The 13,355-nt window shown below is 35.5% G+C and overlaps 1 protein-coding gene across 4 annotated transcripts in view; it reads right to left on the bottom strand.

The window, feature by feature from the left end:
* GABRG2 (gamma-aminobutyric acid type A receptor subunit gamma2) overlaps positions 1–13,355 on the bottom strand; it is a 122,220-nt gene that overhangs the window by 71,944 nt on the left and 36,921 nt on the right. For all 4 annotated transcript variants that reach the window (XM_033853537.2, XM_019945368.3, XM_019945378.3 and 1 more), the window contains exon 6: positions 12,507–12,644. In XM_033853537.2, coding sequence (XP_033709428.1) covers positions 12,507–12,644 — 138 coding nt within the window. The remainder of the gene's footprint in view (positions 1–12,506; positions 12,645–13,355) is intronic.

Raw genomic sequence — 13,355 nt, 5'->3', positions numbered from 1 at the left:
TTTAGTAACTTATTCTATGGTCTTGGGCGAAGTCTCTACCCTTTCTGGATACTTTTCTACAAGATTGCTTGTACATCATGCCACCTGGGTGATGAATATCACCTTATAGAATTACTGTGAAAAGTGAATGAGATGATATATATATATATATAAAGGTCTTACGAATGCTAGCACATTATATTCTTATTATTTTTACAGAGTTGGTAGTATCAGTACTATTTTAATGGACTGCTGATTTATAGCAGCCCAATTTACATAATTAAACACAAAATAATAAATTAAGTTCATACCATGTGCTCTTGATTGCAAGTGTTATTTCTGTTTGAGGAGGCCAGGTGTCTATTCTTTCTCTTCTATGAAAGCCATGTCACAGCCATTGTCCTATCTTCATCCTCTGCAATTTCTCATTCACATGAATTCAATGAAATTCCACCCTCACTATTCACACCCACGGTGGGCCTATTTTTCCCAGGCCAAATTCATTTTTTTCATACCTTACCTAATTTACCAACCATCTCTATGGCAAACCCCGGGCCTCTTCCCCCACAATAGCTCCCAGAGTTCTCTATACTTGACAGATAAACTAGATCTATTAATTGCTGAGTTTTACAGAATAAGAAAACATGAAGAAATTTCTCTTAGGAACTCATGGGAACATGGAAAACCTAAATACCCACCAGACATTTGCTTTATGACAGAGCTGCTAAATATCAGGAAATACAGAACAGCATTTTAGGGGTGAAAAGGACCTTCACATTTAATCTAAATTTTTTATTTTGAGATGAAGATATTGAGGGCTGAAAGAGAAGATGACTTGCTCAGGGCCATTCAACTATATGGTAACACAACCACAAAGGAAACGCTTAAAAGGAATCATAGTTTTTTTTGTGCTATATCCAGTTGCCTTATTTTATCAAAGAAGATGAAGGAAAAAGTGTTCATTGGCTATGCAAGGCTGCTAATCAGTAATGTGCAGGAAAACTGCAACACACGTTTTAGTTGCTTAGATGTAAGCTGAAAGAAAAAAAAGGAAAATAGAGACGACTAGATGCACAGATGTCCATATATAGAACTTCACAACTCTGTTTAAAATCCATTTTCCACGAAAGCAGGTGGTAGAGATAAACTGAATGAACTTAAAATCAATTTACATTGCATATGCTAGATATTTATGATAAATAAACCCATTTGTAGAATGTGAAAAGCAAGTGAGACCTAGGTTGGCTAGGTTCTGACACTTCTCTGCAACTCACTGTCTACTCTCAGGCAAACCTTGGTTGATTAATAGTTTTCACATTCATTTCTTACAGTATCATTTTGTGATAGAAATTCTCTCCGCCTATTAAAAGTAAATGAATATTCTTCATTTCCACAGATACGTATTTGTTCTCATTTGGGAAATGATTATCTTTTATTTCCCCCTATTTCGAGTGAGATATATATAGTTCGAATGAGATGCATATAGCTTTCTAAAATAAGGAAACAGTAGTTCAAGAAGAAAATCATATAGTCCTGAAAATACAACAGGGGGTGTTAGGAATTTTGGTAAAGGAGATTGTGTGCCCACTAGGACAGGTGAGAATTCAACTCTAACCAATCATTTTCAAATGCAAATGACAACCCAGATATTTAAGATGTAAAGATGTTTAAGATTTGCATATGAAATTTCTCAATTGTTCAATGTTGACAGAAATAAATAAAATTTAACTCTGTCCATGTCTAATTATCTGTGCTATAGGCCGTGGTTACACAACTGACTACCAAATTACAAACAGTGACTTTTACCTCTTTGGAGTAATTACCCAAAGTAAAATTACAACTGGCCTTAATTTTTGATATTTAGCCCTAAAATTTTATTTTTCTATCAATCTAATTTTACTCTCAGTCACTAATACTGGTAACAAGAAATCACCAACTTAGAAAATGTAATCAAGTGGTTACAATTAATGTTCGTGATTGCATTATATGTTTAGCAAGGAGGTATTTCACAGCTCATGCATTACACATTGTCTTTTATATTACAAAGCTCTTCACCACTTAGCAGTGAACAGTAGATATGATGAAAATCAAAGTGGATGGTGCTGTAAGTCATACGAGTAAAGGCAGATTAGAAATCATGTTTGGAAACTATTCCAGTAAACTCAGTTATCTACATTGAAGCTTTCGTCTTATTATCAATGTCATTTATTATATTTCAGTATTCACAAATAAAGATACCATCTTATAGAGCTGATAGAGAAATGCTTACGGGCAAAACAATTAGGTTTGTGCAGGGTAGGGGAGAAGAACTAGAGAAAATGCTATTTTTAGTATTTCTTTGACATTATTCTGAGAGATGATGTATAACAAGGAGTAGTTAATTTGGGGGTGGATCAATTCGGAGACAAATGTGAAAAATTAAACATTTATGATGTGGTTTATACGTTAAACATGCAGCACTGTCAGTTTCTTGAATAACAGAGACACCATATATAAAAGTAAACAAGGGGACTTCCCTCGCAGTTGAGTGGTTAAGACTCCATGCTTTCACTGCAGGGGGTGCAGGTTTGATCCCTGGTCAGGGAACTAAAATCCCACATGCCGCAAGGCATGGCCAGGAGAAAAAAAAAAAGAACAAAATAATGCCATTTGCAACAACATGGATGCAACTAGACATTATCATACTAAGGGAAGTCAGAAAGAGAAAGACAAATACCCTATGATATCACTTATATATGGAATCTAAAATATGACACAAATGAACCAATCTATGAAACAGAAAGAGACTCACAGACATAGAGATCAGACTTGTGGCTGCCAAGGGGGAGGGGAAGAGGGAGAGGGATGCACTGGGAGTTTGGGGTTGGTAGATGCAAACTATTATATTTAGAATGGATAAACAAGGTCCTACTGTATAACACAGACAGGGAACTATATTCAAAATCCTGTGATAAACCATAATGGAAAAGAATTAAAAAAATATATATATGCGTATAATTGAGTCACTTTGCTGTACAGCACAGATTGGCACAGCATTGGCATAACTATACTTCAATAAAAAAAATTTTTTTAAGTAAGCAAAAAAATAATATACTTAGTCATGCTTAACATATATGTCAATTCTCTAGTCCTTGGGCTTTTCTGATCTCTTTCTGCCCTGGATTAATAAAACTAACTGTTCTTGATTTCCTAAACGAGATAGACTTCAGGAGTGGCAAATGAGAATAGTGAACAGATTCTGCTCAGCCCCAGCATGTATACCCCAGAAATGCTTTTCCGGGCTATTACACCTGCAGTGTGCTGTGACCTTCATAATAACCTCCTTTTGAAGAAAAGAAAGTTAAGTGTAAAACAAAATTAAAAAAACCAAAGCATTATTTTCCTCACTGCTATTTGATGCCCTTTTGAGTCTCTGACATGCTCAAATTTGCATAGCTGCAATGCTGGATAGCATTATTTTCTGAAAATGCAAAAATAAGATGAAGGAATTATTTGACTGCATCAAATAGAGTGAAAGAAACATTCAGTGAGTCTGTGTACAGGGCACAATGTCTATAGAGTCAGTCTCCACCATCTCACATTTTCATGTTTTAAAAAATTATTTAATGGTTTACATTTATTTGGGGACAGCAGCTGAACAGGAGAGCTCTTTTAGTTGGATCAGTCACATTGATGAACATGTCTTCTAAATGTAGCAAAAGAAGAATTTCGATTGAATTAGGAAACACCATATACTTGGATAAAAATTAATGTTGTCTTGACCTGGTTGGTCTTGATAGACAGTCAAAATAAGATATTAGTCCTCAAAATTACTGTAAATAGTAGTCATGCAATCCTTTTATTATGTTTTCTTTCTGATGAGACTTTTCTGCAAGTAACACTATTATACAAATATACTGGATCCAACAGTTTCTTAGTTAAGGCCAGATTTGCCTGGTGATCCATAGGTTCACTTAGAAGTGAATAATAATATCTTATAAGCAATAAATATGTTTCTGAAAAAGTAAAATATTGTTGCTAAATTGTTTCTCACTTGATTTTATTGCCCCAGGTAAATATAATTGCTATTCCTATAAGTTAACATTTTGTTGATATATGTATATAGTTATCATATTAAATGCTATCACTTCATTGCACTGTCTCCATAAAAGTAGCTATTATCAAGTTTAGAAATAACATTTTTATTTTAATTGATTCATCTCTTTACCTCATGTGTTTGTGAAAGGCAGTGGGGTAAAAACTTGGGATCTGGGTAAATAACTCTATTGAATAGCCTTGAACAAATTATGTAGCTCCTCTAAACTTAAGTTGCTTCATCTGTAAAATGAAAAATATTACTTCTCTGAGAAGCTTGTGAGAAATAAAATGATGTCACGCATGTTTCACAGATGCTAGAAAGTCATAAAACCCACTGTCCCTTCCTAGCATACAACTGAGCTACACTTCCCAGACCCATTTTTATCTCCACAGGAACACACAGCTAGTTCTTGCCCACAGAATGTAAGCAGAAATGAAATTTGTCACCTTGAAAACAAACAATCTTCCTTAGACTTCCTATGACTCGTCTGTGCAGCCCCTCTCCACCTCTGAAGCCCCATTTCCTCACTAGGTACTGTCAGAGCAACCTTGGAATTTAAAATTCCAATGTGGGATTATTATTATTTTTTTTTTTTTGCTGTACGCGGGTCTCTCACTGCTGCGGCCTCTCCCACTGCGGAGCACAGGCTCCGGACGCGCAGGCTCAGGGGCCATGGATCACAGGCCCAGCCGCTCTGCGGCACGTGGGATCTTCCCGGACCGGGGCACGAACCCATATCCCCTGCATCGGCAGGCGGACCCTCAACCACTGCGCCACCAGGGAAGCCCCAATGTGGGATTATTTTTTTAATAGTTAAACCTTTTTTTTTATTTCAAGTATAGTTGATTTACAATATTGTGCTAGTTTCTGCTGGACAGCAAAGTGATTTTGTTAGATATATATATTCTTTTTCATATTCTTTTCCATTATAGGTTATTACAAGATATTGAATATAGTTCCCTATGCTATACAGTAGGACCTTGTTGTTTATCTATTTTATATACAGTAATTTGTATCTGCTAATCCCAAACTCCTAGTTTATCCCTCCCCCACCTTTCACCTTGGTAACCATAAATTTGTTTTCTTTGTCTTCAAGTCTGTTTCTGTTTGTAAATAAGTTCATGTTATCATATTTTAGATTCCACATTTAAGTGATATCATAGGGTATTTGTATTTCTCTTTCTAACTTACTTCACTTAGTATAAATTCTAGGTCCATCCATGTTGCTGCGAATGACATTATTTCATTCTTTTTTTGTGGCTGAGTAATATTCCATTGTATATATGTACCACATCTTCTTTTCCATTCATCTGTTGATAGACATTTAGGTTGCTTCCATGTCTTGGCTACTGTAAATAGTGCTGCAGTGAACACTGGGGTGCATGTATCTTTTCGAATTAGAGTTTTCTCCAGATATATACCCAGAAATGGGATTGCTGGATCATATGGTAACTCTATTTTTAGTTTTTTAAGGAACCTCCATACTGTTTTCCATAATAGTTGTACCAATTTGCATTCCAATGTGGAAGTTTTAAATGTAGTACATGAATATTCCAGTATATATATATACTAATAACAAAACAGATTTTTAAAAAGGAGTGGGAATGTCATCCCTTTTAAGTTAAAAGCCTAAAGGAGTTTATCTTTGCATTTGACTTGCTTTGAAATTGTTGAAAACTTGATGAAGGGAAACATTCTAGGAAATCATTAATTTATAAAGAAAGTTACTCCTACATTGAGACATCTATAGTGTAACCTTGGTTACATCAAAGATTATAAATAAGTCCAAGGACTTTAAAGAAGCATCTAGTCAAATGCATTCTCTTTAGAAATGAGGAATTTTCATCCCAGAAAGGGCAAGTGACTTCTCCATGGCCATTCCTCGCCCAGCTCTTTATGTAATCCATTCATTTTCCTCTCCTGAAACCAAAGTTAATTTTTCTAAATTGAAGCTTAAAAATAAAATAAAAATCTATTACTGTGCAGTCTTTCACACTGATTTCATTTAATATATTAGGTTGCTTCAAGTAGTTTGAAAAGTTTATTATTGACTAAAATGGGCTCACAACTTACTGTGATTCCAAAGTAACCCAAGACTGTAGGACTGGGTTACAGTTGTTTATTTCTCTCCTATCATTTAGGTTTATTAATTTTTTTATTCCAATCTCTTCAATAAAACAATTACCATTAACTTATATATGTTTTCATTTCTCTTTTTATTCCCCCCACAATAGTTTATGTCATGATGAGTATCTTTACCTGTGTTTGCCAAAGACATATAAGTTAAAACACAGCCTAGAAGGTGGAGCTATTTTTTTCTTTTTAAAAAATTAATTTATTTATTTTTGGCTGTGTTGGTCTTCATTGCTGCGCATGGGCTTTCTCTAGTTGCGGTGAGCGGAGGCTCCTCTTCATTGTGGTGCGCGGGCTTCTCATTGCAGTGGCTTCTCTTGTTGCAGAGCACGGGCTCTAGGTGCACGGGCTTCAGTAGTTGTGGTGCACAGGATTAGTTGCTCTGCGGCATGTGGGATCTTCCTGGACCAGGGCTTGAACCCGTGTCCCCTGCATTGACAGGTGGACTCTTAACCACTGTGCCACCAGGGAAGCCCTATTTTTTTTTTCTATTTGGAGAATTATTTGACCAATATGTATACACTGATATAGGCAGAGAAGGTTGAACTTGAGCTTAGTATTAAGAAAAATGAGCACGAAGACGTGAAATAGGTTCAACTTATCCAAAAAACCTCAAGAAAATAAAGGATATGGTGTGAGAGTAATGGGCAATATTTGAAGATATAGGGTAGATTACATATATTTTAGAAATTAAGCAACAAACATGGACTTCATCCACGGAGCTGGTGTTTCTAAAATTGTGGTCTGCATGCCACTGTTGAAAAGTCACATGAACTTAGTGGTACAGAGTTCTTTTTTAAATTTTATTTTAGTATTTATGCATCTCTTGTAATAGAAATCAAGAAAATAAAACTTGCACATGGAATCGAAGCCAAAAAGGTGGGTTAAAGACAAAAAGGAAGTATATAATAGTTAATGTACATGGGAATGCCAAAAAACTATGAAACAATGACGTTTACATTTCTAAGGACGATATGGAAGATTTAATGGTTTTCTAGACTTATCATGGTGACCATTTTGAAATGTATAGAAATATGTTGTGTACCAGGAACTAACATAGTGTTGGAGGTCAATGAGACTTCAAAAACAAACAAACAAACTCATAGGAAAAAAAGATCAGATTTGTGGTTATTAGAAGCGGGGGTGGTGGGAGGGAGAACTGGATGAATGTAGCCAAAAGGTATAAACTTCCAGTTATAAGATAAATAAATACTAGGCATGTAATGTACAACATGACAAATTAACACTGCTATATGTTATATTTATAAGTTAAGAGAGTAAATCCTAACCATCACAAGGAAAACATTTTGTTTTCTATTTTTTTAATTTATTATGTATATGAGATTATTGATGTTCACTAAAGTTATGATGGTAATCATTTCATGATCTATTTACATCAAATCATTATGCTGTATACCTTAAACTTATACAGTTCTGTATGTCAATTATATCTCAATAAAACTGGAAGAAAAAAGATTTAACGTTTTTCTAGTGTAGGAAGTACATGATCTATTTCTTTTTGATTCATAATAATGGCAATGGTGTCCCAAGAAGGTAGGTTCTCCTAAGAAACTCATTTGCCCATTTTTCTAACCCACATCTCAGGATGAGAACATCAGGAACAAAGCTCTGCTTGATACCAAAAATCATGTAGATAATTTGGTGAAATGTCCATGGCAATATGACTAGAAAGAACAGGTCTTCTACTTGAGAGAAAACAATGAGTAATGGAAAAATATATAGAATTCTGCATTTCTTATTTAATTGAGGGAAATTTTATGGTTTTATCAATATAATTGTCACAAGCAATCCATTTTATAATTACCTACTAATCAACAACTCTAAGCAAATCACCAGGCTAATAGCATCATGGATACAAAGATGATTAAAAGAAGGCTTCCACTGGGAAGTCTATGACTAACTGGAATGAGAGGGCAGAAAAGAGGGAATAAAACAACTGATAAAAAAATATAAAGTGGAAATTCTGTTTTCATAAAGTAGGTGAAAATGCCCCGGGGGAGTCTGATGATGATGATGATGGTGCCTTCCATTTACTGAGTCCTTTCTATGTGTTAGGCACAATTTTAAGCATTTTCAGTGCATTATCTTACTTAATCCTGAGAGTAACCCTGTAACATTGGTGATATTGAGCTTAGATATATTCAGTAATGTATACAAATCAGTGTTCAAACCTGAGCTGTCTGGCTCCAAGAGTGCGCATTCTGGCATTAAGGTCTGAAAGGTTTCACTGAAGAGAAGCTGTTTTTTTATGTTTTAAAGTCATAAAGAAGGTAGGGCTGAGTTGATAAGCCATTCAAAAAAGAAAGGAGACTGAAATTCAATGTGTGTATAGGATTAGCTATTTATATTCATAAAAATATTAACAAAGTAGTTCTGTCACAAGCTGAGAAATTATAGAAAACCAAGCTGGAAGGTTCCTGAGATCAGGGGCTTACATATTAGGAACAATAGCTTGTGCTGAATTGAATCTCCTGAATTCTTGGGACATGAGGAAAGCCGTGGTTCAGGAAGACTTACTGGGACACAGTGCGAATAAAAATAGTGCAGTGGTTAAAAGCATGAGTCTGAAAGCAAACCACCTGAATTCATGTCCCAGCTGCCAAATCTGATCCCTGCAAGTAAATGAACCCCTAGAAGTCTGTTTCCTTAACCGCAGTGATACCTTCAGTGTTAATGACATTAAATATGACTATGGTAATGAGAATTAAAGTAGGTCATGTATATAAAGTGTTTGCTATGGTACATGTAGTTAGTGCTCAGTAAGTGCTAGCTTTTATGATTAATGTATAAAGGATAGACTGTAGAAAAGAGAGACTGACAGCAGGGATGTAGTTTAATAGGCTCCCAGCAGAGTCCAGATGAGAACAGACACGATCGTGAACTAGGACAGTGGCAATGGCAACTGAAAAGAGGACAGTTACGCAAGATATTTCAGAGGTATACGTGTCTTCATGATTCATTAGATGTGGGAGGCAGACATGTGACTCTGAGTGTTCACGCCTGGCTCACTGGGACAATGACGGTGCTATTACCACATACAGAGCAATCAGGAAGAGGTGATGGTTTGAAGAGAAATCATGGATCCAGAATCTATCTTGATGTATTGACCAAGAATTAAAGGTATTCTTCAAGTCTTATCAATCTACCACCGAGGAATATTTTTCTCAGGAGTGACACACATATAAATGGTGATAAAGATGTTTCAGGTGGTGTATACAGAATTATCACATAGCCTCGAATTATGTGTAAGAAAATTCCTTCCTGCTTCTTCTACCCTTCTGTTTAAATCAAGGAAGTGTTTTACTTTGGTGCTAGTTACCCTCTTCCTTTTCTCTACTATCTCTTTCTTTCTTTTTCCACATACTCAGAGCCCAGGGAACACCAATATGTGCACTTAAAATTTAAGAACATTTGTTCACTTTTCATTATATTCTTATATCAATTTCTATTTATGTCAAATGCTTCTCATTTTCCAATTATGGTCCTAATGTGAATTTTCCTTTAAAAAAATCATTTTACTAATAGCAAGGAATCAATTTAAAGAACAAATATACTAAGGAACCCACAGTACAGTCACCACTTAGATATAACAAAATCATGAAAGGTGGACTTGAATGAGTGAAGGTTAGCAATCTCCGCAGTAAACTAGGCCTAATTTTAGGCACTACTCTCTCCTAGTTTTGACAGAGGCTTCTCAAAGGGAGATACATTTACTATAAGTCTAAGAGAAAACCACATTGTTGTAATGGTCAAGATTCAAAAAGGCTATAATTTTGATCTTCTGATAACTTCCCAAGAAAGTTGTTAATATAACTTCCTTGTAGATATTAACTAGTTATGGAGCCATGCTTTGAAGATAAGAATGGCATCAGAAATAAAACAAAGATCACACAGAAACTTCCAATCATTACAAAATCAACTCTCACAATAATCAGGCTGCCTGTCGGCATTGGTGTTAACTTTTCAACTCAGCCCTTTCTCTTCCCAGAGGCAACTGGAATGATACCACACACAAAAAACAAACCAGCAAGAGCAGGGAGTGTACAAGAAGACCAAGGTGGAGGCTAACCCCCATATTAAAATTCACAAGGAGTTGATACAATCAATTAAATGATGCTACTCAATATCAAATCTGATATCAATACAGTTTTGCTTTGATTTCTCTAGGAAGAGTGATAGCCTTGTGACACCTTGATAAATTTTCTTGCCATGCTTTAAGTAAATAGAGTATTTTCTTTTGGATGTATCTCTTATTAGACAGTAAATACTCTAGATTATTCTCAGTATGAGACTTTGGGAAGGGGATGATGTCAAAACCTATGATATAAAGCCAACACTTCCCTCACCACTGTTTGGTTTTAACGCCACTCCGGGCTTAAATGACTGAACAAAAGATCTGCTAGTCATAAATTTGTGGGTTCTGTTTTAGGGTGCTGTAATAACTATACAGATATGAATATACAACAGAACTTAATGCCCAATTTCTTATTCTGGAAGCATACAGACTTAGAGGTTATTTTTACATGTGCTGTCTCACAGATGGAAGACCTGTTCTAAGGCAGTCCTGAATCTGTTTTGGGGACCAAAATAAAGACTGTTCTAGTACTTGATGGTCAGTATTTCCAATGAATAAGCGAACATAAGGCCACATTTTAAAAATAAACTAGAGCATTTCTTTGATTTTATTTCAGATTCTTTTTGCAACGTAAGAATTTTTTTTTTTTTGAAGAAATCTGCAAATGCCAAAAACAATGTTAGGTTTTTGATTTAGAGGATGATGCTTATGAAGGTAGAATCTTAAATTTCCATTTCTGTCTAGGTCTGTAATGTGTTTCTCCTTGTACAACAGACCAAGGCCTTTTTCTAAATTAGTCAACACAAAAATATGTCCTATTAATTTCAGGAGGAAGACAATCAGGTATGCATGAATAAATCAATAGAAAACAGCTTAATTCATGGTAACAAATACAAAAAGTATGTCTTAATATGGTAAGCTATGAACACAGTGTTTATATTTGAAATTAGGACATTTAAATTCACGTAACTTTAAAAAGGTGCAGCTGGAATAATCTATATAGAATATGCACTCAGGGGCTCCCCTGGTGGCGCAGTGGTTGAGAATCTGCCTGCCAATGCAGGGGACACGGGTTCGAGCCCTGGCCTGGGAAGATCCCACATGCCTCTGAGCAACTAGGCCTGTGAGCCACAATTACTGAGCCTGCGCATCTGGAGCCTGTGCTCTGCAACAAGAGAGGCCGCGACAGTGAGAGGCCTGCGTGCCGCAATGAGGAGCGGCCCCCGCTTGCCACAACTAGAGAAAGCCCTCGCACAGAAACGAAGACCCAACACAGCCAAAAATAAATAAATTAATTTTTAAAAAAATTTTTAACAAATACGCACTCAGCATTGCAGAGGGTTTGTATTAACCTATAGCCACCCATGAGACAGATCTGGTCTGGAAATATGTTTGACTTACCCCACATGGTTTTTTAAGTCACCTTCAATTAATACCATTAAAAATTATGATATTTGATATAAAAATACTACAGATTTTTAGTTTCTCTTGGAAAAAACTGAAGTCCTGACCACATTAGGTCCCATGCATACTTGATATTTATAACTAATACTATTAGGCACTACTACTTATTGAATGCTAAGTGTTAGGTATCATTCTAAGCATTTTACCTTTTTCTTTTTTTAAATACATACAGTATGACTGTGAGGCAGATCTTTTGTCCACATTGGTTATCTGTGAGAGGTGGTCCCCTGAGAAATTCAGTAATTTCTTAAAATATGTAGCTGGTAAATGATGGAGTTGGGATTTGAACCCAGGCCTGACACCAAAACCCAGTCCCTTATCCACTGATGAAGCCGGTTCAAAATATTTAATTACTGAACATGGAATTAGTCATATCCACTCTGGTCACTTTTCTGCATTTTTGAGAAGTTAATCTTCTCCATGTGATACTTTAAATATGAAATATATTTCTTAAAAGAAACATTATGCCTATTAAGTATTTTCTTCTTTTTAATAACTGTTACTTATTTTTCATAAGGGAATTAAGCAAATAATTTGCTTATCCAATTTGAATCTAATTTGCTTTAAATTGATAAAATCCATTTATATTTATGTATTATACTAGAATACCAGTTATAATTTCCTCTAGTAAATGAAAACACTTCATTTAATTTTCTGAATATCATTTCTAGACAAGTGTTGAGAGCTTCTAAATCATATGCACCAGAATTCAAACTCTGGAAGGGTCACTCAAAATTATTTTCAAGTGCGTCTTACCAGAAGTTGTCTTCACTACTTCAGTGGTATTTCTCAGTCCAACAAATGAAAATTGATAAAGCCTCCAAGATCTTGTGTCCCCCACTTCAACAGAACTACGCTTCCATTGATAGACAATTTCTTCACGTGGATAGCCATCTGCCATGAGATAAGAAAGCACACATTTTAAATGATTAAAAATGAACATATGTGGCAACCACCTTCTATGAACAAGACACTGAGGGAGATACCAAGAGAGATAGTTTTGACTTCGATGAGGATCTTGGACTAAAGAGCATTACCATACGGAAGATCAATACAATTTCCCATATCCTAATGGGAAATTAGATTTAAAAACCATGAGGCCAAAATTACCCATGAAAAGCACTTAAATTGCATAGAAGGTATACTATACATGGTTTTATATATACTATACACATACTTTACATTGTCTGGGGTAAGATATAAAAAGTAGCCAGTATATAGTACATATGCAAGATATTGTTTATGGTGAAACCGAGTCAACAGGGCAAGATTTTGAGAGTCATGCAGAAAACAGAAAATAATGGAAGAAGAGCAGACTCAAATCCCTCCCCAGGGCATGTCCTTGGAATAGAAGATGATTGGGAAAAATTACCTCAGCTATTTACATTATTCTCTCTCTCAATTTGTTGAGGCTTCATTTTAATATACACAGAAATCTGCAACTAAAAGCAGTAAGTAGAAATGCCGAGGGGAAGATACCAATGAGAACTATGTAGATTCCTTACAGCTCAGTTATGTTCAGCCAAAACAACAGAAAGCATTCATGAAAGAAATATTACCCTGATAATATAATGATTATCAGTACCTTTTCCTAGCCATAATATC

This window comes from Tursiops truncatus, chromosome 3, assembly GCF_011762595.2.
Source record: "Tursiops truncatus isolate mTurTru1 chromosome 3, mTurTru1.mat.Y, whole genome shotgun sequence".
Lineage (NCBI taxonomy): Eukaryota > Metazoa > Chordata > Mammalia > Artiodactyla > Delphinidae > Tursiops > Tursiops truncatus.
The sequence above is the reverse complement of the archived record's forward strand: the minus strand, read 5'-3'. Positions and strand labels throughout refer to the sequence as shown.